The 19284-nt window shown below is 48.6% G+C and overlaps 20 protein-coding genes across 20 annotated transcripts; 10 read left to right on the top strand and 10 right to left on the bottom strand.

Moving 5' to 3' along the window:
* Positions 1-24: 24 nt before the first annotated feature.
* On the top strand, positions 25-1221 carry OGAPHI_001440 (uncharacterized protein; the record flags this gene model as incomplete). Its single annotated transcript, XM_046202202.1, has 1 exon — positions 25-1221. One exon carries the CDS (start codon positions 25-27, stop codon positions 1219-1221), a length of 1197 nt encoding a protein of 398 aa, XP_046063582.1.
* On the bottom strand, positions 513-1474 carry OGAPHI_001441 (uncharacterized protein; the record flags this gene model as incomplete). Its single annotated transcript, XM_046202203.1, has 2 exons — positions 513-862; positions 1423-1474. The coding sequence occupies 2 exons, from the start codon at positions 1472-1474 to the stop codon at positions 513-515; spliced, it is 402 nt and encodes a 133-aa protein (XP_046063583.1).
* On the top strand, positions 1303-1854 carry OGAPHI_001442 (uncharacterized protein; the record flags this gene model as incomplete). The annotated part of the gene is made up of 1 exon (XM_046202204.1): positions 1303-1854. One exon carries the CDS (start codon positions 1303-1305, stop codon positions 1852-1854), a length of 552 nt encoding a protein of 183 aa, XP_046063584.1.
* An 8-nt stretch (positions 1855-1862) lies between these two features.
* OGAPHI_001443 (uncharacterized protein) lies at positions 1863-3272 on the bottom strand (the record flags this gene model as incomplete). Its single annotated transcript, XM_046202205.1, has 1 exon — positions 1863-3272. One exon carries the CDS (start codon positions 3270-3272, stop codon positions 1863-1865), a length of 1410 nt encoding a protein of 469 aa, XP_046063585.1.
* A 51-nt stretch (positions 3273-3323) lies between these two features.
* On the top strand, positions 3324-3875 carry OGAPHI_001444 (uncharacterized protein; the record flags this gene model as incomplete). Its single annotated transcript, XM_046202206.1, has 1 exon — positions 3324-3875. The coding sequence occupies one exon, from the start codon at positions 3324-3326 to the stop codon at positions 3873-3875; it is 552 nt and encodes a 183-aa protein (XP_046063586.1).
* A 115-nt stretch (positions 3876-3990) lies between these two features.
* Positions 3991-5862, top strand: OGAPHI_001445 (uncharacterized protein; the record flags this gene model as incomplete). Its single annotated transcript, XM_046202207.1, has 1 exon — positions 3991-5862. One exon carries the CDS (start codon positions 3991-3993, stop codon positions 5860-5862), a length of 1872 nt encoding a protein of 623 aa, XP_046063587.1.
* Positions 5855-9076, bottom strand: OGAPHI_001446 (uncharacterized protein; the record flags this gene model as incomplete). The annotated part of the gene is made up of 1 exon (XM_046202208.1): positions 5855-9076. One exon carries the CDS (start codon positions 9074-9076, stop codon positions 5855-5857), a length of 3222 nt encoding a protein of 1073 aa, XP_046063588.1.
* OGAPHI_001447 (uncharacterized protein) lies at positions 7365-8180 on the top strand (the record flags this gene model as incomplete). The annotated part of the gene is made up of 2 exons (XM_046202209.1): positions 7365-7537; positions 7880-8180. 2 exons carry the CDS (start codon positions 7365-7367, stop codon positions 8178-8180), a joined length of 474 nt encoding a protein of 157 aa, XP_046063589.1.
* OGAPHI_001448 (uncharacterized protein) lies at positions 8382-10283 on the top strand (the record flags this gene model as incomplete). Its single annotated transcript, XM_046202211.1, has 3 exons — positions 8382-8608; positions 9229-9823; positions 9942-10283. 3 exons carry the CDS (start codon positions 8382-8384, stop codon positions 10281-10283), a joined length of 1164 nt encoding a protein of 387 aa, XP_046063590.1.
* On the bottom strand, positions 9176-10267 carry OGAPHI_001449 (uncharacterized protein; the record flags this gene model as incomplete). The annotated part of the gene is made up of 1 exon (XM_046202212.1): positions 9176-10267. One exon carries the CDS (start codon positions 10265-10267, stop codon positions 9176-9178), a length of 1092 nt encoding a protein of 363 aa, XP_046063591.1.
* A 69-nt stretch (positions 10284-10352) lies between the features above and the next one.
* OGAPHI_001450 (uncharacterized protein) lies at positions 10353-11252 on the top strand (the record flags this gene model as incomplete). Its single annotated transcript, XM_046202213.1, has 2 exons — positions 10353-10397; positions 11028-11252. 2 exons carry the CDS (start codon positions 10353-10355, stop codon positions 11250-11252), a joined length of 270 nt encoding a protein of 89 aa, XP_046063592.1.
* On the bottom strand, positions 10455-11909 carry OGAPHI_001451 (uncharacterized protein; the record flags this gene model as incomplete). Its single annotated transcript, XM_046202214.1, has 1 exon — positions 10455-11909. One exon carries the CDS (start codon positions 11907-11909, stop codon positions 10455-10457), a length of 1455 nt encoding a protein of 484 aa, XP_046063593.1.
* A 979-nt stretch (positions 11910-12888) lies between these two features.
* Positions 12889-14163, top strand: OGAPHI_001452 (uncharacterized protein; the record flags this gene model as incomplete). Its single annotated transcript, XM_046202215.1, has 1 exon — positions 12889-14163. One exon carries the CDS (start codon positions 12889-12891, stop codon positions 14161-14163), a length of 1275 nt encoding a protein of 424 aa, XP_046063594.1.
* Positions 14164-14193: 30 nt separating this feature from the next.
* On the bottom strand, positions 14194-14979 carry OGAPHI_001453 (uncharacterized protein; the record flags this gene model as incomplete). The annotated part of the gene is made up of 1 exon (XM_046202216.1): positions 14194-14979. The coding sequence occupies one exon, from the start codon at positions 14977-14979 to the stop codon at positions 14194-14196; it is 786 nt and encodes a 261-aa protein (XP_046063595.1).
* Positions 14980-15048: 69 nt separating this feature from the next.
* OGAPHI_001454 (uncharacterized protein) lies at positions 15049-15549 on the bottom strand (the record flags this gene model as incomplete). The annotated part of the gene is made up of 1 exon (XM_046202217.1): positions 15049-15549. One exon carries the CDS (start codon positions 15547-15549, stop codon positions 15049-15051), a length of 501 nt encoding a protein of 166 aa, XP_046063596.1.
* On the top strand, positions 15419-16957 carry OGAPHI_001455 (uncharacterized protein; the record flags this gene model as incomplete). Its single annotated transcript, XM_046202218.1, has 2 exons — positions 15419-15448; positions 15728-16957. The coding sequence occupies 2 exons, from the start codon at positions 15419-15421 to the stop codon at positions 16955-16957; spliced, it is 1260 nt and encodes a 419-aa protein (XP_046063597.1).
* Positions 15635-16972, bottom strand: OGAPHI_001456 (uncharacterized protein; the record flags this gene model as incomplete). The annotated part of the gene is made up of 1 exon (XM_046202219.1): positions 15635-16972. One exon carries the CDS (start codon positions 16970-16972, stop codon positions 15635-15637), a length of 1338 nt encoding a protein of 445 aa, XP_046063598.1.
* A 135-nt stretch (positions 16973-17107) lies between these two features.
* On the bottom strand, positions 17108-17905 carry OGAPHI_001457 (uncharacterized protein; the record flags this gene model as incomplete). The annotated part of the gene is made up of 1 exon (XM_046202220.1): positions 17108-17905. The coding sequence occupies one exon, from the start codon at positions 17903-17905 to the stop codon at positions 17108-17110; it is 798 nt and encodes a 265-aa protein (XP_046063599.1).
* A 127-nt stretch (positions 17906-18032) lies between these two features.
* Positions 18033-19265, top strand: OGAPHI_001458 (uncharacterized protein; the record flags this gene model as incomplete). The annotated part of the gene is made up of 1 exon (XM_046202222.1): positions 18033-19265. One exon carries the CDS (start codon positions 18033-18035, stop codon positions 19263-19265), a length of 1233 nt encoding a protein of 410 aa, XP_046063600.1.
* Positions 18356-18673, bottom strand: OGAPHI_001459 (uncharacterized protein; the record flags this gene model as incomplete). Its single annotated transcript, XM_046202223.1, has 1 exon — positions 18356-18673. The coding sequence occupies one exon, from the start codon at positions 18671-18673 to the stop codon at positions 18356-18358; it is 318 nt and encodes a 105-aa protein (XP_046063601.1).
* Positions 19266-19284: the final 19 nt, after the last annotated feature.

The following is a 19284-nucleotide window of genomic DNA, read 5'->3' on the forward strand; positions in this document are numbered from 1 at the left end:
TGATCTCCTTTTACTTTTTATTTAATGTCTGGACAAATCTCGCGCTCGTTGCCTAAGAAACAGGACAAGACCGGTGAGCCGATGGCTGTCCCATACACTGCAGAGGAGCTTGGCCGGCTTAAAACAGCTTTGGACCGCAAACTGGGCCCCGAGTTCATCAGTATAAGAAGTGGTCCTGGACAAACGAAAGTTAATTATCTGGAAGGCTGGAAAGCCATCAACCTTGCGAACGAGATTTTTGGTCCTACGGGCTGGCGATCGGAACTGAAGTCGTTCCAGGTGGACTACATCGACGAGAGAAACGGCAGAGTCAGTCTGGGTTTGTCTTCTGTTGTTCGTGTGATCCTTAAAGACGGCACCTATCATGAGGATATTGGGTACGGGTCGATCGACAATTGCAACAGCAAGAGCGCGGCGTTTGACAAGTGCAAGAAAGAGGCGGTGACTGACGGTATGAAGAGGGCCCTCAGACAGTTTGGAAACTCGCTTGGTAACTGTCTCTACGACAAGGACTACTTGAAAAAGATCTGCAAAGTGAAGCCGATTCCATTGGCCTTTGACGAGGACGAGCTGATGCGGAACGAAAAGCCTTTGATCAAGAGCGAGCCCAAGCCAAAGGCCCTGTCGTTGAACGAGATCTCCAAGAAGCCTGTGGCGGCAGCTTCAAAACCACAAACACACTCCATGCCTACGCTCCGCCATGCAGAGCCTCCAGATGAGCAGGAAAACTCGTTCAACGACTTCATGAGCGACGACTGGCCCGACGAGCTGACAAAAACGAAAAAAGATGCATTGCCCAACTCGGAGCCCGAGTTCGACGACGACGACGACGACTTCGAGCCTCGCGCGCTGCAGGCGCCGGCTGTTCGTGGTCGCGAGCTCAAGGTGGGGAAGTCGCAGGAATTGCAACGCGAGGCCGATGGTAGCAGAACGGGGACCCCGCAGGTGGCCCGCAAGCTTGATCTGGAAGCCAACGCGGCCACGCCTGCAGAGATCCCAACCAGTGTGGTGTTTGTGAGTGCAAAGGCAGCAGACCGCGTCAAGAGAGACCCATCGCTTCAGAACGGATCCAAGTACGACGCCCGCAACACGCCCGACTCGCTCAAACGCTCGAGTTTCATCAACCACAACAAATCAACACCCATCAAGCGCAGTCTGGTACTGGACGAAAAGGAAAATCACGTTCCTGCGGCTACCAAGCGTAGCCATCGAGGAAATTAGAAATTGTAGTCAACCTGTTTTAGCTCCTTAATATTGATCAAATATTTTTTTATTACACCTATATATTTTCTCCATCAGATCATGTTTCAATCGATCAAAAACCGCTATACGCAGTTGCCATTGTTCGAACAAATCCACGGGACATCTGCTGCTCCTGGCCGGATCTTTTTCCAGATCATTGTGCTGCAAGTTTTCTACTACTTGACAGCAATTGTGCTGTTCTTTGCGACGGCCAAACTGCTGGGTTTGCCATTCTCGTTGCGGTGGTGCTTTTCGTGGGAATGGGTCTCGCTCGAAAACACGTTGGGACTCACATTGGCGGCCCTGTGGCTGTTGGATGCATTGATGAGTGTCATCTTCATCACCATCATCATTGGCCGGTCGAAGCTGGCCTGGGACTACGCGCTAACCGTTCACGTGGTGAACCTGCTACTGGTCTGGCTGAACTCCGGGTTCCCAAAAAGTATATATTGGTGGCTTTTACAGGTGGCCAGTTGCGGAATCATGGTCACTCTGGGTACATGGACAACTCGTTGGAAAGAGCTGCGAGAAACGTTTTTCGAAGGAATAGCCGACACCGAGCTGGGCCAGATCCAAGAAAGCTCGTCAACGCCCGAATCGACTGCCAAATAGCAGACCTCTCACTCATGATATCTGAACTGGGTTAATAATAACGTTCTTGACGGTAACTGTTGCACAGGAGACGGAATCAGAAGCTTGAGCTTTCCCTTCTCGTCGTCACAGTTATGCACATAACAGAAACCCAGAGAGCTGCTCTTGACGACGGATTCCAGCAACTTGTCGTCCGAATTGTCGGAATTCAAATACAACAGCGTGTCGATGTTCGAATCGTCCACGAGAGATAAAAGAGAATTCGATAAGTTGTCGGAACCAGGCTTCTTGACACGCTCCACGAGCTGCTTGAAGTTTGTTGTTTCCGGACGCATTTCGTCATCGTCAGCAAGATCTCCGCTTAAAAATGACATATTGATTGCCTCAGATTCCTTTGGTCTCACAAAAATGAAATCCTTCAGGTTCACTGTGATGTTGTACGGACTCAATTGGAGTCGGTCGATCCCATAAAAATACTCCTTGATGCACCGCTGCTGGAGCTCGCGCTCGTACTTGTCGTCCTTGTCGACGCACCCGCTGGATTTGTTCAGCTTCAGCAAAGTCACTGCTGGGTTTTGCATTTTTTTCTTAAGATCCACCAACAACCGTTCGCTGCCAACTATAGTAAGTACGTTGACATTAAAAGAATTAACAATATTCTCTATGATATCGTAGTCCTTGATGGTGAACGCTGGCGTGTCAATTATGACACCCGCTTTTTTAAGTTTCTGGTCCTGGTCGAGCCGTTGGCGCACCGACTGGCCTAGTTGTTGGACCTGGTAGTTGTACAGTTTGACGTTGTCGGAGACTTTTTCAAGCCCAAACGTCTTCACCAGCGGCTGTTTCTGGTGGTAGAACGAAGGACCGGTGGTCACCGTTTCGCCAAGGTTGATGTTCTCCACATTGAGCAGGTCGGAGATTGGGGTGGCGGACAGGTTGCCGGGCACTACAAACTGTGAGTCCTTGGGGTTCAGGTTGACCAGAACGGGCTGGTGGTCCTGTTTTTCGGCATACGATGCCAACGTGCGACACACGGCCGTTTTTCCAGAGTCTCTAGCGCCAATCACGAGCACCCTCGGACCTTCCAGCACTCGTTGTCTCTCGAGTCCCAGATGGAAGGTTAGGTACTGGCCAACACAGCTTTCTTCACTCACGTACTCGGAAAGCGGCTGACAGTTCCAGAACTGCAATCTGCAGCCAGAAAACGAAAACACACCCAGTTTCACCGAACCTTGGAAAGCGTACTCGATGTTGGGAGACAGTTCTGTTCCAAAAATCTCTGCGGTCCCTTCGATGATCTTCAGTTTGAGAGAGTCTCTGGCGGCGACCTCGAATCTCCATTCCTGGAACGCCGGAATGCTCACCGTGGTGACGTTCTCGGCTTCCGGCTTGGTTCTATTAAGGATGGATTGGAGGATGGACGGGTCGAAGGTTGTCATAAAAGAAAAGCGAAATATTTTATTTTCTTGTTAGCTATTATATTTGCCCTTATGTCTGCGTCATCTCGGAGGAAAGCACTGAAAGATTTCTACAAGTTGCAAGAGCAGACGCAGCAGCAATTGCAGAATTCCCAGACGTTGCCTGTGGAGGAGCCGAAACCGGAGGCGGAGCTGAGCGTGGACAATATTGACGAGTTCATCAGGGACTCTGACTTTGTCAAGATCCTGGAAACGGAAAACAAGGTCACCGAGGAGTTGAACACCAACCAGGCCGAGATCAAGTCTATCATCTACAACAACTACTACGAATTGATCAAAATCAACGATGTTTTGATGGACCTAAAGCTGAAAAACACACAGGAGGACGGAGTCATGGAGAACCTGGAGAAAATACGAAAAAACATCAAGACTCTGCGCAAGGACAACTACGAGCTTTTGTCGGAACCGCTCGACAAGAAGGACTCCAAGATCAGCAAGACGATCAACAAACTGTTGCTGGACAACAAGAACGACAAGAAGACGATCGACGCTATTGACAACGCGCTGCCCAAGCTACATGGCGAGAGTCTGCTTCTGCAATTGAACGAACTCAAGAGTAAATAGAACCAAAGATCAACCAAAGATGTACCTCGACCTAGTGTAATATAAATTACGGCTGTGCTAAAAGTGTTGACTCGCCAAGTATTTATGGCTGTGTCTAGGAGTTTATAATTTCAAAATGGACAGACGGTTGAGTAGGGCCAATTGGTCGACCAAAAATAAGAAACAGGCGTTCAAGCCGACGCCGCTGACCGCGGTGATTCCGGAAGATGCGCCCAGCGCTTCTGGCAGTCTTCCTCCAGCCAAACAGCCGCCAAAACTAAAGAGGCCACATAAGATCGACAACAGCGGAGTAAACAGACGGTTTTCTGTGAAACTGAACCCGCAGGAGGCGATCACTACACAGAGAACTATCACCACGCAGTTTCCTCCGCTTCCGGAGAGCGCGACCGTCAAGATTTCAGAGGCCCGGCAGCCTACTAAGGTCGACTCAGGCACGCTGCTAAGCGATCTTTCTGCAGAAAGCTACGATGCTGTTCCGTACGTGAAGGGGTACCTGAAAGATGCGAACGCTACCAAGATCGACCAGTTTGCGCGCGATCTGGGCGATTTATCGTCGTCGAACGACGGCGACGTCAAACACACCATAACACAGTCTTTCAACCAGGTTCTGACCGTTTCGCGAACCGTCACGGAGACAGAAGAGGTTTTGAAGGAACTGAAGGAGCCGGTGTTGAAACTGAACGAGATTCTGACCGCCCAGGCCGAGGAGGCGCAGGAGAAACTGGAGAATAACGGCAAAGCCAATAATCGACGGAGTGTGCTTTTGCTCGAGAAGAAATGGGCCTCGAACCTGAACACGCTGTTCAAAGAGGTCGAGGGTGCTCAGAAGTACGTTTCTGCGATTCCCGGCCGTCATGTGGTGGCGGAGTCCAAAAGATGGGGGGAATTGAATGCCATCACCTGTAAGCCTATTAGACCCGCACATTTGATTGTTCTGAACGACCATTTGCTTGTTGCCACGCGCAGACGGAGTGGCGAGCGCAAAAAGACTGTTGCCACGCAATGCTGGCCGCTGCGCGACTTGGTTTTCGGGAAGGCCCCCAACGCGGGAGAGCATACGTTATCCATCAAAGTTAACAGCATGGTTTTCCTTTTCCAGACAGACAGCGTGAGCGAGTACAACAAGATCGTGTTGCATTTAAGAGAGGCCAAAGACGATCTTGCCAGCACGTTGGAGCTGGAAAGAGCCAAACAGAAGGATCTCACAGACAGTGTTAGCAGATTGTCTGTGTCGAGTGACAGATTAAGCAAGAACTCGGACTATTTGCACGATCTCACCACGAAACTGAGCCATCGCCGTTCCAGATCGCTTGATATCTCCGACAAGACCTCCACACAGAACCTCGACACAGTTGACGAAGGACTCATGAGCATCGAATTATACATAGGACACCACAAGTACACCGAGGCTGTTGGCATCCTGAACCGGGTGAGCGACCAAATCGAGCGGTTGCAAAACCAAAGTCCCGACGACCAGCTGGTTCTGATTCTCAAGCTCAAGAAATTGAAATGGGAAAACCTCCAAGAGAAGCTCATCAATCTGTTGTCTTGGGAAATAAGCAATCCATTGAATTCAAGCAGAGATATCCAAGAATCTGTTGAGCTGTTCCAGTTGCTCCAAATGGAGGAGAAGGCAAGAGACCTTGTTCTGGAATCCAAATCTAAACAGCTGGACAAACTGGTGAGTCAGCTCAAGTTTGAAGGAGACCTGAAGAAATACATTTTACAAATGTCGTTGATCTACTTCACCTTCATCAAAAACACATATCTACTGTACGAGCAATGTTTCCGTGAAACAGGACAAAAAATCATCTTTGTTGGCTGGATAAATGAAAAGATAGCCTCATACAACAAACTGTTCAAACGTCAATTGATGGATTATAGCGAAAAGTCGGAACTGTACAGAAAATGTGTGAAAATAAGCCATACCCAATCATTAAACCTGCGCAAAATAGGTATCAATGTGGATCATATTCTGATTAATTAAATCCAGAAAGCCATGGATGTTTGAGGATCTCGTCCATTGTTGGTCTATCGTTGACCGGCTTGACTAGAATCTTGCAAATCAGGTCCACACACGATTCGCTAACTCTGTGGAATGCTGGGAAGTTGAAGCCTCCGTCCATAATTTCGTCCACGTTGCAGAACGGGTTCTCTTTGAACACCAGCGTGTACAGGAGCACACCCATTGCCCAGACGTCTTGTGGCTTCCCCTCGTACGGCTTTCCATTCAGCACTTCGGGCGCAGCATAGTCGATCGTGCCAACAAACACCCCAAACGGTCCGTTCCGGGCATATGCAGCAGATCCATAGTCGATTAATTTGACAACGTAATTGTTATCAACAATGATGTTTTCGTCCTTGATGTCTCGGTGGACCACGCCGTGTGAATGGAGATGTGCCATGGCAGAACAGCATTGGAAAAAGATGTATCTGCACTCCAACTCGGTCATGTCCGACTTGATTTCGATCAGATCAAACAGATCAACAGCAGGCGGGTTTCCATGCTGAGGGGTCTCCACGTAGTAGCACCGGTCATCTTCGAAGAAATCGACAATTCGCATCAGGTTTGGGTGTGGGTCAACGTTCAGATAATTCATGATCTGGATTTCCGATGGAATCGTTCCCAGGCTTCTGTCTCTGACCCATGTATCGACCAAGATTCTCTCTTTGAATATAGCTTTTATCACAAGCTTGTAGGCAGGGTCACCATTGCGTTGTGCCACCACCACCTTTCCGTATGCGCCCTGTCCGAGATTTTTAATGACTGTGAAATCGGTAAACTTCTTCTCTCGTCTTGCAAGCCCCACTTTTTGCGGGAAGTACTTGCTCTCTTTCCTTATTTGTGCAATCTGCTGGTTCTCTCTTTCCAGCAAAACCTTTTCGCTGCACATGTTGTCAAGTCTGAACTCGCCCAATTGCTCAGCGGTATGTTGAACCTGGTCGTCAACTTCTGTCTCTGACGTCTTTTGCGACCCGTTCGAAACGGACTTGCTTGTGGCCGAGATTGAGGAATCTGACGTGGCACTGATCTTCTTGAGCCCCGTCAGCTTCAATCCAGACGACCCGACAGTGTCCGCGGTAGCTGCGGTCTTCATGCTGCCGCTGCGGCTGGGTCCCTCCGACGAGCCGCCGCACGAATATAGATCACTCTCAACTTCTGGTAGAAGACTCATCTGAGAAGGCATGTTCTCCTCTTCGCTGTCGCTGTCCAACTGTAGGTCTTCCATACTCGAGTTGAGTTTCAGAGACTCGCTTGCGGTTCTCTTCCGAGACCCTGCTCTTGAATAGGTGATCCATAACATGTAGTTTTCGTATTCCATCACACGCAGCTGGACATCGACTTTTATCAAAGTTCCATCTCTATGCAAGGCATCAATACCTGTGGAACTAACAAACAATGCTTCCTGCTCATCTTCCGTGGATGCACGGCATTTAGCCTCCAGCTTACGGAAATAATGCTCAGGCAAGACAAGTCCCTGTTGGTACATGATGTTTGGATTCTCTTCGATAGCTAGTTCCACTAATTTAGGGAACAGGGGGAGAATCTGGCCAACAGACTTGTTCTTGAAATCAGATTTGCCAAATAAGTTATTTGCAATGGCATGGTTAAATGAAATAATTTGCAACGTTTTAGATGAAACCACGAATGCTCCTGAGATGTAAGGCAAAGCATGCAAATTGAGTCTCATCGAACCCTCGTCCAGAGACTCCGAAGTGACTGCACATGGAACGGGTTTGTCTTCGCGGAGTTTCAATGTATAATACCTGCTTTTATTGATGGTAGCAGAATGTAGGTAGCTGGAATTCTCGGATGATTTCTCGAGCTCCTGGCTCATAGTCGGTAAGATATCTGTTAAAGGACATTCTATTAGATCCTGAGAGTCGCTGAATAAGGATGTCTTGCTCTTAGCGGATGATTTGATATAGTAGCCTCCTGTCCTATTTTCGATAACAACATCGAGCTGATCGCATGGGACCTGTTCGAAGATCAAAATGATCAGGTTGTCTTTGCGCTTGGCCCAAAGAGAGGTCCAAGCGATGTCCATATTGTTCCGCTTGATGGCGATGATTTCTCCGGCAAAGACCAGCTCCTTGCCATTGCACAGCCTATCTAGAACCAGGTCACGTGCACGAGGAGCGATGAGGTCGAGAAGGCTGAGCGAGGACAAAGAGGCCTTTGAGATACCAAACACAAGACACGCTAAATCATTGGCGTTTTTGAGGTTCCACGGCGGGTCGAGTTCGCATGTGAAGTATGCTTTTGGCGAAGCCGACTTCCCGCCTGTGGTAAGATGGAACTGACGGTTATTGGAGGCAGCTTGTCCCAAAGCGACTAGTCCCATAACCGAAGGGCTGGATCCTGGTGTAGGAAGGTTGACGGGAAGACTGCCTAATAAATACGGGTTAGCTGCAGGTGTGGAATTATCTGTGAACGGAGTGGCAAGAGCGTAAAGCAGACTTTTACGTAAAGACTTGCTTTTCGCGCCTTCCTTCGAGTCCAGGATGAGTTTCTGCAACCCCATCACTTTGTCCATGCTGGAGTCATCCGACGTGGATTTGGACTCCAGGATGTTGATGATTTCCTGTAAGTCTTTGCGCAGCTCATTGTCGACTGTGGATGTTGTATTCTGTCCATCCATAAACGGCGATGCTGGAGCTTGTGAGACCCGTCTCTCCATGCGCATGACGTTATCCATGAGAGCCATCGTTGATGTTTTGCGTTGCGGGGTGTATGTTTGGCTGATTTGTGTGAAATAGTCGGATGACTCAGATGATATGGCTGGAAACAGTTCTGGACGATCCAGAAGGATTTCCAATGATCTCTTGAGCACGCTCAGTTTCAAAGCCAGCGAATTAGGGGCCAATAGTGTATACGAGTACGATTGGGGAGACTCGGTTGTAAACTTGATCACATCCTGGGGAGGCAAAGGAAGACTGGAACTTGGCGGCTTCAGGCTAGGAGTCTGTCTGTTGGAAGATGGATTATTTGAGCGGTTGTGTAGGAGGTTCTGGAACGCTCCCCGGCCTGAGTCGAGCTTGGATGATCGGCTAGGAGGCGTGTAAGGCATGAGGATAATTGCATAAAAATTTGGCGGAAATAAGCGACGGGGACGATCGTCTATGCGGGCGGTGAATGTGGGTGGTAATTTTTTCCATGCGGTAGCACTCTGAAACGAGCTACCAAATTTAGAGCACATGTGCCCTGCAGCGATGAATCCGATGCAGTGTGTGTGACAGCTGGCAATTACGCGAGATCTCGTCAAAGTTACAGGCTTGTATTTCTAAAATTTCTGCAATTACAAAAGGTTCTTGGCCAACAATAGCTCGGCAATGAGAACACCGCTTCCAGCGGCACCGATGATGGTGTTGTGCGACAAAACCACCATCTTGACGTCCAGCACCGGGTCTTCACGAATGCGGCCCACGCTCACGCCGTAACCCCCGTCTCTATCACGGTCCAACCGTGGCTGTGGTCTATTTTCCTCCTCCAAAACGTGGATAGCGTGTTTGGGAGCAGATGGACACTTAAGAGTAGTGGCCTCACACTCGTAGTCTCTAAGACATTGCTTGATGGCCTCGATGGATGGAGACTTGTTCTTGAACTTGATAGAGATGCACTCAGTGTGGCCGTCAGAAACAGCGACTCTGTTACATTGGGCAGAAACGCGGATCTCATCGTCAGACAGGTTCTGCACGCTGTTACCGTCAGCAGCAAGCTGTCCGAGGATCTTCTTGGTCTCCCACTCGATCTTCTCCTCCTCTCCAGAAATATATGGAACAAGGTTGTCGAGGATGTCGATACCAGGGAAGCCTGGCGAGAATCCAGCGCCGGAAATAGCCTGCATGGTGGTGGTGGTGAGCAGTTCGATCGGTCCGAACTTGTCAACCAATGGTCTCAGTGGAGCGACAAGACCTGCGGTGGAGCAGTTCGAAATACACACAATGTAGCCTGGCTTGGCCTCACCAGCAGCAGCAGCGTCCTTGACCTTCTTCTCGACAATAGCCAGGTGCTCGCTGTTGACAGTTGGGACAACTAACGGAACATCAAGCTCACGACGGTAGTTTTTAGCGTTGGAGATGACAACCAAGCCCGCCTCCTTGAAGGCCTTCTCGATTGGACCTGCGTACTCGGCGTCGAGACCAGAGAAAACAACAGCGCAGTCCTTGAACGCCTCTGGTGTGCACTCGGAGACAACGATCTCGCCCGCGCTGAGTGGCATCAGACTGGTTTGCTTCCAGTCAACAGCATCCTTGTATTTCTTTCCTGCCGAACGGGAGGATGCGCCCAAAACGGCAAGCTCAAACTGTGGGTGTTCGTTAAGCAGTTGGATGAACCGCTGGCCAACAGACCCAGTGGCGCCCAAAACTCCAGCTTTCTTAAGTGCCATGACGATCAATGACTAAAAGAAGAATTTTTCACAAACGTCGATCGTCCCCGAGGACTATTTCTTTTTCTACAGATCGAGTAGCCAAATGCAGCAACTCGGTGGAGATATCACCGAGACTAGCACTAGAAAAGTACCATAGTAGTTTCAGCCGTTCGTATGTTAAAGGTTTAATTAAATCAACAATCAATTAATCCTCCTTATAACAATTAATGGTCATTCCAATCTCATAGGCCAGCAAAACCACAAACAAGCACATGGTGGTCGCAATAAGCTTGGTGATTTCCAGATCTGCGACAGTGAGACAAATAATGATCACTCCTATCGGAAGACGAGGTAAAAGACGCCAAAATTTGGAAACATAGTGCGTTCCGCAATCCTGGCGACCTAGCTGCTCTGCCTGGTCGTCGATCGACTTGTCCAGCATTGCAAGTCCATAGAGCGAGAATAAAGAAACGCACAATCCGCCGGTAAAGTAATACGAAAGTCCGTGATTCTCGATCTCGTCGGCATAGCACAGCTCTGCAGCCGCATCTGCACTCAAGATCAACGAACTGATGAGGGGCATGTGCAAGGTGAACCATAAGAGCGCGGTGTTTCCTGAGCGTCTTGCAGCATGGATGGCTTTTTTCGACCCGTCTCCATTGAAGTAGAGCCATAAAAGACAATATGCAATGATCAGGAGCATAATTGCACGGCCTACTTTTTCGGACACGCCTTCACCGAAATTGTGCTCTGCGGTCGTTGCAACGATGCTGTACAGGAACTCACCAATGGCAATAACGTAGAAAGCTCCAAATCTCTCCACCTCGTGCTCGATGTTGATGGCTGTGCTGTACTTCAGCTTGAGCACCCGTTTGGTGTATGGATGGTACGAGACCACCCACGACGCAATCTCCAAGAACAGGTTCATGAAAGCGAGCCCGATCTTGACACGGACACCGACAAAAATGACTGGGATCCAGATGCAGCAGGTAACTATAATTAGCGAACCGTACAAGATGTTTTGGTGTCGGTGTTGCGGGACGTAAACCGCATACACGAGCAAGCTGATGGCCAGAGACAGACGGCACAGGATGTACGGCACTATGACTGCGGCATTGGCCCGATTGGACTCCAAAAAGTAGTTCGTTGCATTGGTGTATACGACAAGCAGGGATAGAATCCACAGCATGTAAAGCTTCTGCGACAGGTCTTCATTGAAGTAGTAGTTCATAAAGTCCTTGATGTCGGACCAGACTTGCCAGATTGGGAAAAAGAATAGCACATACTTGAGGAGTGCCACGCCAGTAGCTTCTTCAGTTGCAGAAGCAGCGAGCTTCGCCACAATTCCCACGTACAGCAAGTCAAGGAACAGCTCCACCTTACCGCTTTCTCCACGCTCAGACCGAGTTCTGTATAAAGTGCCGTTATAGAAGAAATTGAGTGCGTATGGCTTATTGACAAACCATTCTTTTATTTTCGGCTTTTTAATGTACTTAACTTTCACTGCGCCGTACTTCTGAACAAAGGCGTCAAAATCCTCTTCCTCGTCTTCCTCGAGCAAAAGGTGCTTGAAGGCGAATCCATCGTCCTCTTCAGAGATAATATCTTCAATTATTTGTTCTTCAGCCAACTGTGTAGAGCTTCCCTCTTCGTTTGCCATGTCGTCACAAACCTTACAGCAATTTTATTTTAAATTATGGTCCCTGGAAATTTGCACCTGGGCAGGGTTGCGGCTGAGAGGGAAACGAGCAGGAAAAAAATAATTAGGGATCACCCTAAAACCACGGAATTTTTCAATGCCTCCCGCTCGCATTTGTTGTCTAGAAACGTAAAGACAGAGGTTGTCAAAAAAGTGCAAGGGGTAAAATTAAACCACTAAACGCCAAAACGACGATCTACCGTTCTGCAGTAATCACCTGGGAAGAACCTGCATCTACTGAAATTAGAGCGACGTTGTCCCTTTTGCACAGGGGAATCACCGGTTTTTAACCAAGGGGCAGTTTTTTCAAGGATTGTCCAACGCGGCAATACAATAATGTCGATACAGTCGGAAAGCCAAAATAGGTAACTGTGAAGAGAATGAACAACTAAGCCCTGTTGTTTCTGTCGTTAACTGTCTTGGGGGTTACAGAAACCTAAACGGCAATCCTCAGCAGATCTTAATTCAGTTAAGTGCCAAAAAAGCACCGAAATGCAGTATGCTGTAAAATGTAAACAAGAATCTATTATGATTGAATAGAGATCGGCACAGCTAAAACAGGAGCAGAACCTTTTCCCACCGCAAATTTTTCTTCGTTGTGACTCTATCCGTGCCGACCAGCTTTACAACGGCTCCCGCACCCTCGCACCCCTATTGCTTAAATCTTGCCGAGACAATAAATTCCAACAGAAACCGAACATATTACATAGAAAATCGTTGAGATGTCTAAAAACGCACCGTGCTGCATTAGAGTGCAGTTCGACAAATTATACATCTCTCTTCTTTTTATATACCCTCCTAGATGATTTTCTAACTTGTTCAAGTTGTTATTTTCTTCCTTAACACAATCTTCTTCCCCATCCCTACAGCAACTCTGTTTGAATATACAATCCCGAACTTTCATGTGTCGGTGAACCCGACGCTCCAATAGATTATTAGTATGCAAACCCACAACAATTCCCCCGAGCCCCCTGAAGAAAACACAACTCAATTTCCCAGACTGCCCTCCTTTCGTGAGATTCAAGCACGACTCCAGGCGAGCGCGCTTCCTCCGCCTCCACCGGTTGTTTCACCTTCCACACAGGCCCAATTGCCTTCGATCTCCATGTTATTACATCAAACAAGGCCCACTACTTTACCCCCTGTGCCTTACTCATCGTATCCGGCCCTGCTTCCCGAAACAAGCCCAGTGCTAACTTCCCCATCCATTGCCTCCATGTCTATGGCCTCTTCTTCTTCCTCAAGTCACGAAGAATCCGCTAAAGCGGCCACAGACCTCTCCAAAACGAAACCTAAAAGAACCCGAAAAGCATGTGACTTGTGTAACCAAAAACGAACAAAATGCTCTGGCGAGCTCCCGCGTTGTTCTCAATGCGCAAGAACAAACAGCGTCTGTACCTATTTGCGCACCGAGAAAAAGCGCGGACGAGCAAGTTCCAACTACCCCAAAATAATCATACGTCGAAAACCCACAAAGTATATTAGTCCGGAATTGAAAACCCAGCAGGAAATCCCCACGCAACATTCGCCTCCATCGGCTGACAGTGTTTTTTTCAAATATCCCATCTTGCATCAGGTATCTCACGTCGTGACGCAACTGCAATTATCTCATGTCTTGGTTGAAGATCTTGTTGAACTCTATTTCCAAACAAGCTTCCCAGTGATGATTCTTAATCCCAACCAGATCCTGTCCCAAGACTCAAGCAGAGTCCGCAAAATTAATGAACCATTTATTCTTTCCATCATGTTGTGCGGCACGGCCCTGCTTCAAGTTTCTCCAACACAAACAATGCCAAAGGAAACGTCTGCAAAGTTACTAGACTTGCTTTTCATAAAACTCAATACGTTCCTGCAAAACTCAACCAAGCTCGACCACGATGATATTATTTCTTATATAAATCTCGCTAGAGCTTACATGATCGTTGGAGGTATGCAAGAGGCCGTCCAGGTGGTGGACCAAGCCATTGGTTTGGCTCTCAAACTGAAGATCAACGTCGAGGACTCTTCAGAGTACCCTCTTTTCATGGAAGAAAAAAGACGAGCATGGTTCTGTTTGGTGACTTTGGAATCAGACCTGAAAAAAGGAACCAATCGACCGCTTCTGGCCAGCGCTCAATCCTCAAAAATATGCCTTCCTATAGACGACCAGGATTACCTGGCTTTCAACTTTGGTGTTCGTGGTTCGGGAAAGCCATACCAAAGCCCCCTTGTGTAATGAGCATGAATAAATCGCATGTACTACTTCTCAATCTCCATTCTCTTCTCCGTTGTGTTCTCCTTCATCTGACTCGTAGCTGATCGAGTCGAGCCCCATATACACCAGCATCAACTTTCTGTGACTATCCTCGTCCTTGATGTCACTGTTGGGATTGCTGTATCCTTGGGTGATTTCCTTGTTGGAAAAGATCTTGCCGAAAATCGGGTCGTCCATCTTTTTGCACAGCTCCACGTTTTTCATCAAACATCGATCCACAGTCAAATCGTTGCCCAAATCCTTGCTGATCCGCTTCCAACGACCTTCCCAATCTTTGCGGATCGCATTAATTAATCGCAATTCCATGAATCGCGACCAAGAGTCGCTCTTGGACTTGTGGTTCCGCAGGTATCTCATCTGGATCGCCTGCCACGAATGTCTATTTTTCAGGATCTTCTCGATCTCTTTCCACGAATATTTCATCTCCTCTTTATAATATATTATAGCATCATCTTCTGCCTTGGTCCACGCACGTGATCGCACAGGTGTCTCCTTATCCATCGAGAAAAACGAAGGGATAGGACTTTCCTCTACCTGATCCGGGATATTGACGCCAAACTCACTCGTGGTTTCTGGCTCTGGCAACTGTTCCTGAGTCTCCTGTGTAGAAGACGCGTTCTCCTTTGGCTTTTTCTCGTCCTTACCCAATTGCTCTTTGAGCTGTCTTTTCAGCTGCACACGTTTGTGGTATAGCTCAACATCGTTGGAAAGATGCGCCAGCAAGTTCTGCGAAACTTCGCTCTGAGACTCGTCTTTTTTGTCAAACTTCTCCGTCATGATGGAAGACAACAATTACCCGTGTTGTAAAAAAACCACATATAATGTAATATCGATTACCCGGCCTCGTTACACCTTCCTCACGTTGAACCTGCTATTAGTCGGTCTGGGTGCACCATGGGCGCTTGTGGACTGACTTCTCGGTGCGGGCGAGAATCTGGACGTGATATTATGTGCGGCCTTTGTAGCCGCGTTGGGTGCTGTCACTGTGCGTCTTGGCAATGGGGCCTGAGGAATGCCGTTCGTATTGCTCGTTTGGGTAGGAGTTGGTTCTGCGGACTTTTGTGGACTAAAACGCGACGTTATTCTTGGGATATGTTCGACTTGTTCCACCAATGCGTGGTTGGCTTCCTTGATTCCCGATTGGAACTTATCCAAAGACAATCTATTTTGAGCATGTATCCTATCTTGTTTTGATTCTAGCCACTCTGGGGTCTGCATGTCTCGTTCTCTGAAGAACTTGACCATTGTAAGGTGAACCACTGTCTCGTCCTGATGCTTTCCGTCCTTTTCCTCGCGCCGAATGGACGTTTTTATGTCTGTTGAGAACTCCTTGAATTTGCGAAACATAGTTTAACGATTAAAAAAGAATTAATTTTAATATTCTCCCCTTTTTAAAACAAGATACTTTGATTCTATTCAACTACAACGTTCTTTACAAAGTCTTCTCGGTCAGGTAGATGCCGTAGTCATCCTTCAAGATCTTCATGATTGGATCGTTGATCTCAGGAGTCATTGGGGCATACAGACCTGGCTTGGAGAAAGCTCCCTTCAAGACCTGCAACACAGCAACGGCACATGGGACACCAACGAGCTTGGCCATGGAAGAGTATCCGCCTGGAACACCGTAGTCAACAAGAGTGGAGGTTCTGGTCTCGGTCTTGCCGTCAGCCCATTCAATACCGAACTTGTGTTGCAAAATCACCAAGTCTCTCTCGTTCTCGGTGTATTGCATCAACTCCTCAAGAGTGGCACACAGGGTGTCGAGAGGGTTTCCAGCAGGGGTGATGTTTTTGGAAGAGAACATACCGAGCCACTTGAAACCAGCCAAGATTCTCTCTCTGTCGGCCTCGTCCTTGAACTTGGTCAAGGAGTCGATCTTGGCAACAATATCCTTCTCAGAAGAGGAAGCAGCGCCAATGTACTTGGCAACAACCTCGTTCCATGGAGCAGGCTTGGAGAAAATCTCAGATGGGTCCTCCTTCAAGAATCCCATGTCGACAAGAACTTTGACGAATTCTGGGAAACCTTGGAATCTCAGAGTACCTCTGATGACGGTCTGGGCCTCTGGAATGCTGTACAATTCCTTGTACACAGTGGAGTCTCTGTTTGGATAGCAGACCAAGGCGTATCCTGGGTAAATGAAGTATGGCTTGGCAGAGGCCATAAGGTCCTCGGAAGCGATCTTCTCAATCTTACCGTTCTTCCAGTAAGTGGCCTGGTTTCTCAAAGCAAGCAAGACACCTCTAGAAGACCAAGAGAACTTGTATCCCAATGGATTGTCGGAATCCTCAGGAGCCGGCAAACCACCACAGTACGACAAGAACGAGGTGATCTTACCGCCGGCCTTGTGGACCTCGTCGATGGTCTTGACGGCATACAAGTGGTCAATACCTGGGTCCAAACCGATCTCGTTCATGACAACAATACCGGCTTCCTTGATCGCTGGCTCCAACTCCTTCAAAGCTGGAGAGATGTAAGAGGTGGTCACGACATTGGTATGCTTGGACTTGATGGCAGCCTTGACAACGCTAGCGTGGTAGATGTATGGGATCAAAGAGATCACAACATCGTACTTGTCGACCTCTTTGTCCAAAGCTTCTTGGTCGGTAACGTCCAACGACAATGCGCTGGCCACAGAGCCGGCCAATTCCTTAGCCTTGGACAAGGTTCTGCATGCAACAGTGACCTCAACGTCAGGTTGTTTAGCAAGAATGTCAACAGTTGGCTTGGCAACGAAGCCAGATCCGAGAAGTAGTACTTTCTGAGTCATTATGGACAAAGATAAAGAAATTTCTGAAAAATGGAAATAATATGCGAGGTGAGGGTGTGCTCAATTTAGGTTACAGCGACTCGGGGCGGGAACTAGTATTTTACACAGCCATGATTTTTGTCATGCTTGCCCTGGTCAAGCTTCCTGCTCCCATCTTGTTCGGAGGTCCACGAACCACATGGGCAGGTTTTCTTCTCTTGGGAGCCGCACTCGCACAGACACCGGGCCTGCCGGCTTATAGAAACTGACTCCCGGTCCGCTGACGCTTGTTTGGCGTTCTTGTCGCTGTTTTCTCTTTTGGCGACGCATTTCCACGAGTTTGAGTAGGTTTTTGGGGATCTGCGGCGACGACGACACAGAAAGATGCGGGCTCATACTGAGTTCGTTCTCAACGCTCTTGGGCTCTTCAAACTGCTCGCTCTCCTCTTCCTCCTCCTCCAGGTCCAACAATCGCTCAGATGAAACAAGCTCAATGTTTACGAGCTCCAGGTAGTTTTCCACAGCATAGTTGGCCTTGGTGTTGGCAAACAGCCTATACTCGTTCGAGATGCTGGAATAACTCCATCGCTGGATCCGCCGCAATAGACCTATCATGACTTCGCTTCTGTCCACCAACAGACAGTCATGATAAGTTTTGTAGTCCAGCAAGATCCGGAACGTCTCTGCCACCAATGATGGCTTCAGAACCATCCACTCCTGAAACTGCAAGCTCTCGTCCTCCTCGGGCACGCTGCTGGACTCCTTCAGATGGCAAAGTCGCACATGATTGTCCTCCATGTACTGATTGATGGGCCGCGGCGGTTTCTCCTCATCCAGCCAGACGATCGTCCGCAGTCCCAGCGCCTCTAGGAACGGCATGTTGATTGCGTCCAGCTGCGAACACCGGTAAAGTCCGTCTTCGACAAATGCAAAGTTATCAGGGGGCACGAGCATAAAATTATTATTTTTTATTTATTTTGTCATGAGGATTATATTTATCCACCCGGATCTGGGGATCGGGGGAGCCGAGCGACTGGCGGTCGACGCGGCGCTGGCCGTCCAGCCAGGAAACGATGTGACCATGTTCACGTCCCATTGCGACCTGTCGCACTGTTTCGAGGAAGTCAGTTCTGGACAGCTCAAGACAAAGGTCCATGGAGACTTTCTCCCAACGCATTTTCTGGGCAAGTTCGCCATTGTGTTCGCATTCTTGCGCCAATTGTATCTGGTACTGGTTCTCATTGTCACAGGCACGCTGAAGAGCTCGGACGTACTTTTCGCCGACCAGTTGTCGTACTGTCTGCCATTGATCTATCTTTTCAAAGGCCCAAAAACAAAAGTGATTTTCTACTGCCATTTCCCAGATAAACTGCTTGCGTCGCACTCGGGATTTGCCAGACGGGTTTACCGTGCCGTTTTTGATACCATCGAGGAGTTTTCCATGGGGTTCGCAGACAAGATCTTGGTGAACTCCAACTTCACCAAAAAGACAGCTAGCAGCGCTTTCAAGAGCCTCAAACCGGAGTCGCTCGACGTGTTGTACCCGTGCGTCGGCGACATCCGGCTGAACCAGTCCTCAGTGGATGAGGTATCTGAGTTCTTTAAAGAAGAACCGTTCTTCCTGTCGGTGAATAGATTCGAGCGCAAGAAGAACATCTCTCTGGCAATTCGAAAGTACCACGAGTTCATCTGCAACACAAAGTCCAACCACAAACTGGTCATCGCGGGTGGATACGACGCACGCGTATTCGAGAACGTAGACTATCTGATCGAGCTGGAAAGTCTATGCAAGCACCTCAAACTGTCGTCCATCACCATCCGTGGAAAGCTTATTGTTGCTCCACGCAACACACAGGTGTTCTTCTTACCATCCATCAGCACAGACCTCAAGAACGCGCTCATCAAAAACGCCCAGATGCTCGTTTATACTCCGTCGTTCGAACATTTTGGAATCGTTCCTGTGGAGGCCATGAAGCTCGGCACTCCGGTGCTGGCCGAAGCCACCGGCGGACCAACAGAAACAGTTGTTCCGTACGACAACAAGGATTTCACCGGTTACCTTGTTGGCCCAACAGAGGACCGTTGGGTGGAGTACCTAAACCACGTCGAGTCATTGTCTGCTACAGAAAAACGGCAACTGGCTCTTAGAGCCCAGCAACGGGCACAGAGTCTGTTCTCGTTCGAGGCGATGGCACAGAGCCTGAACCATGCCATTGAGCACTGTACGCCAGCAACCGTCAACTTCACAGCACTCCTCTACCTGAGCATTCTGCTGGGACTGGTGGTTCCTATCAAGTTTGCGATAGATAGATGATTCGTTACCTTACATAGCT

The sequence above is a fragment of the Ogataea philodendri genome (assembly GCF_020536065.1).
Source record: "Ogataea philodendri strain CBS6075 chromosome Unknown scaffold11, whole genome shotgun sequence".
Lineage (NCBI taxonomy): Eukaryota > Fungi > Ascomycota > Pichiomycetes > Pichiales > Pichiaceae > Ogataea > Ogataea philodendri.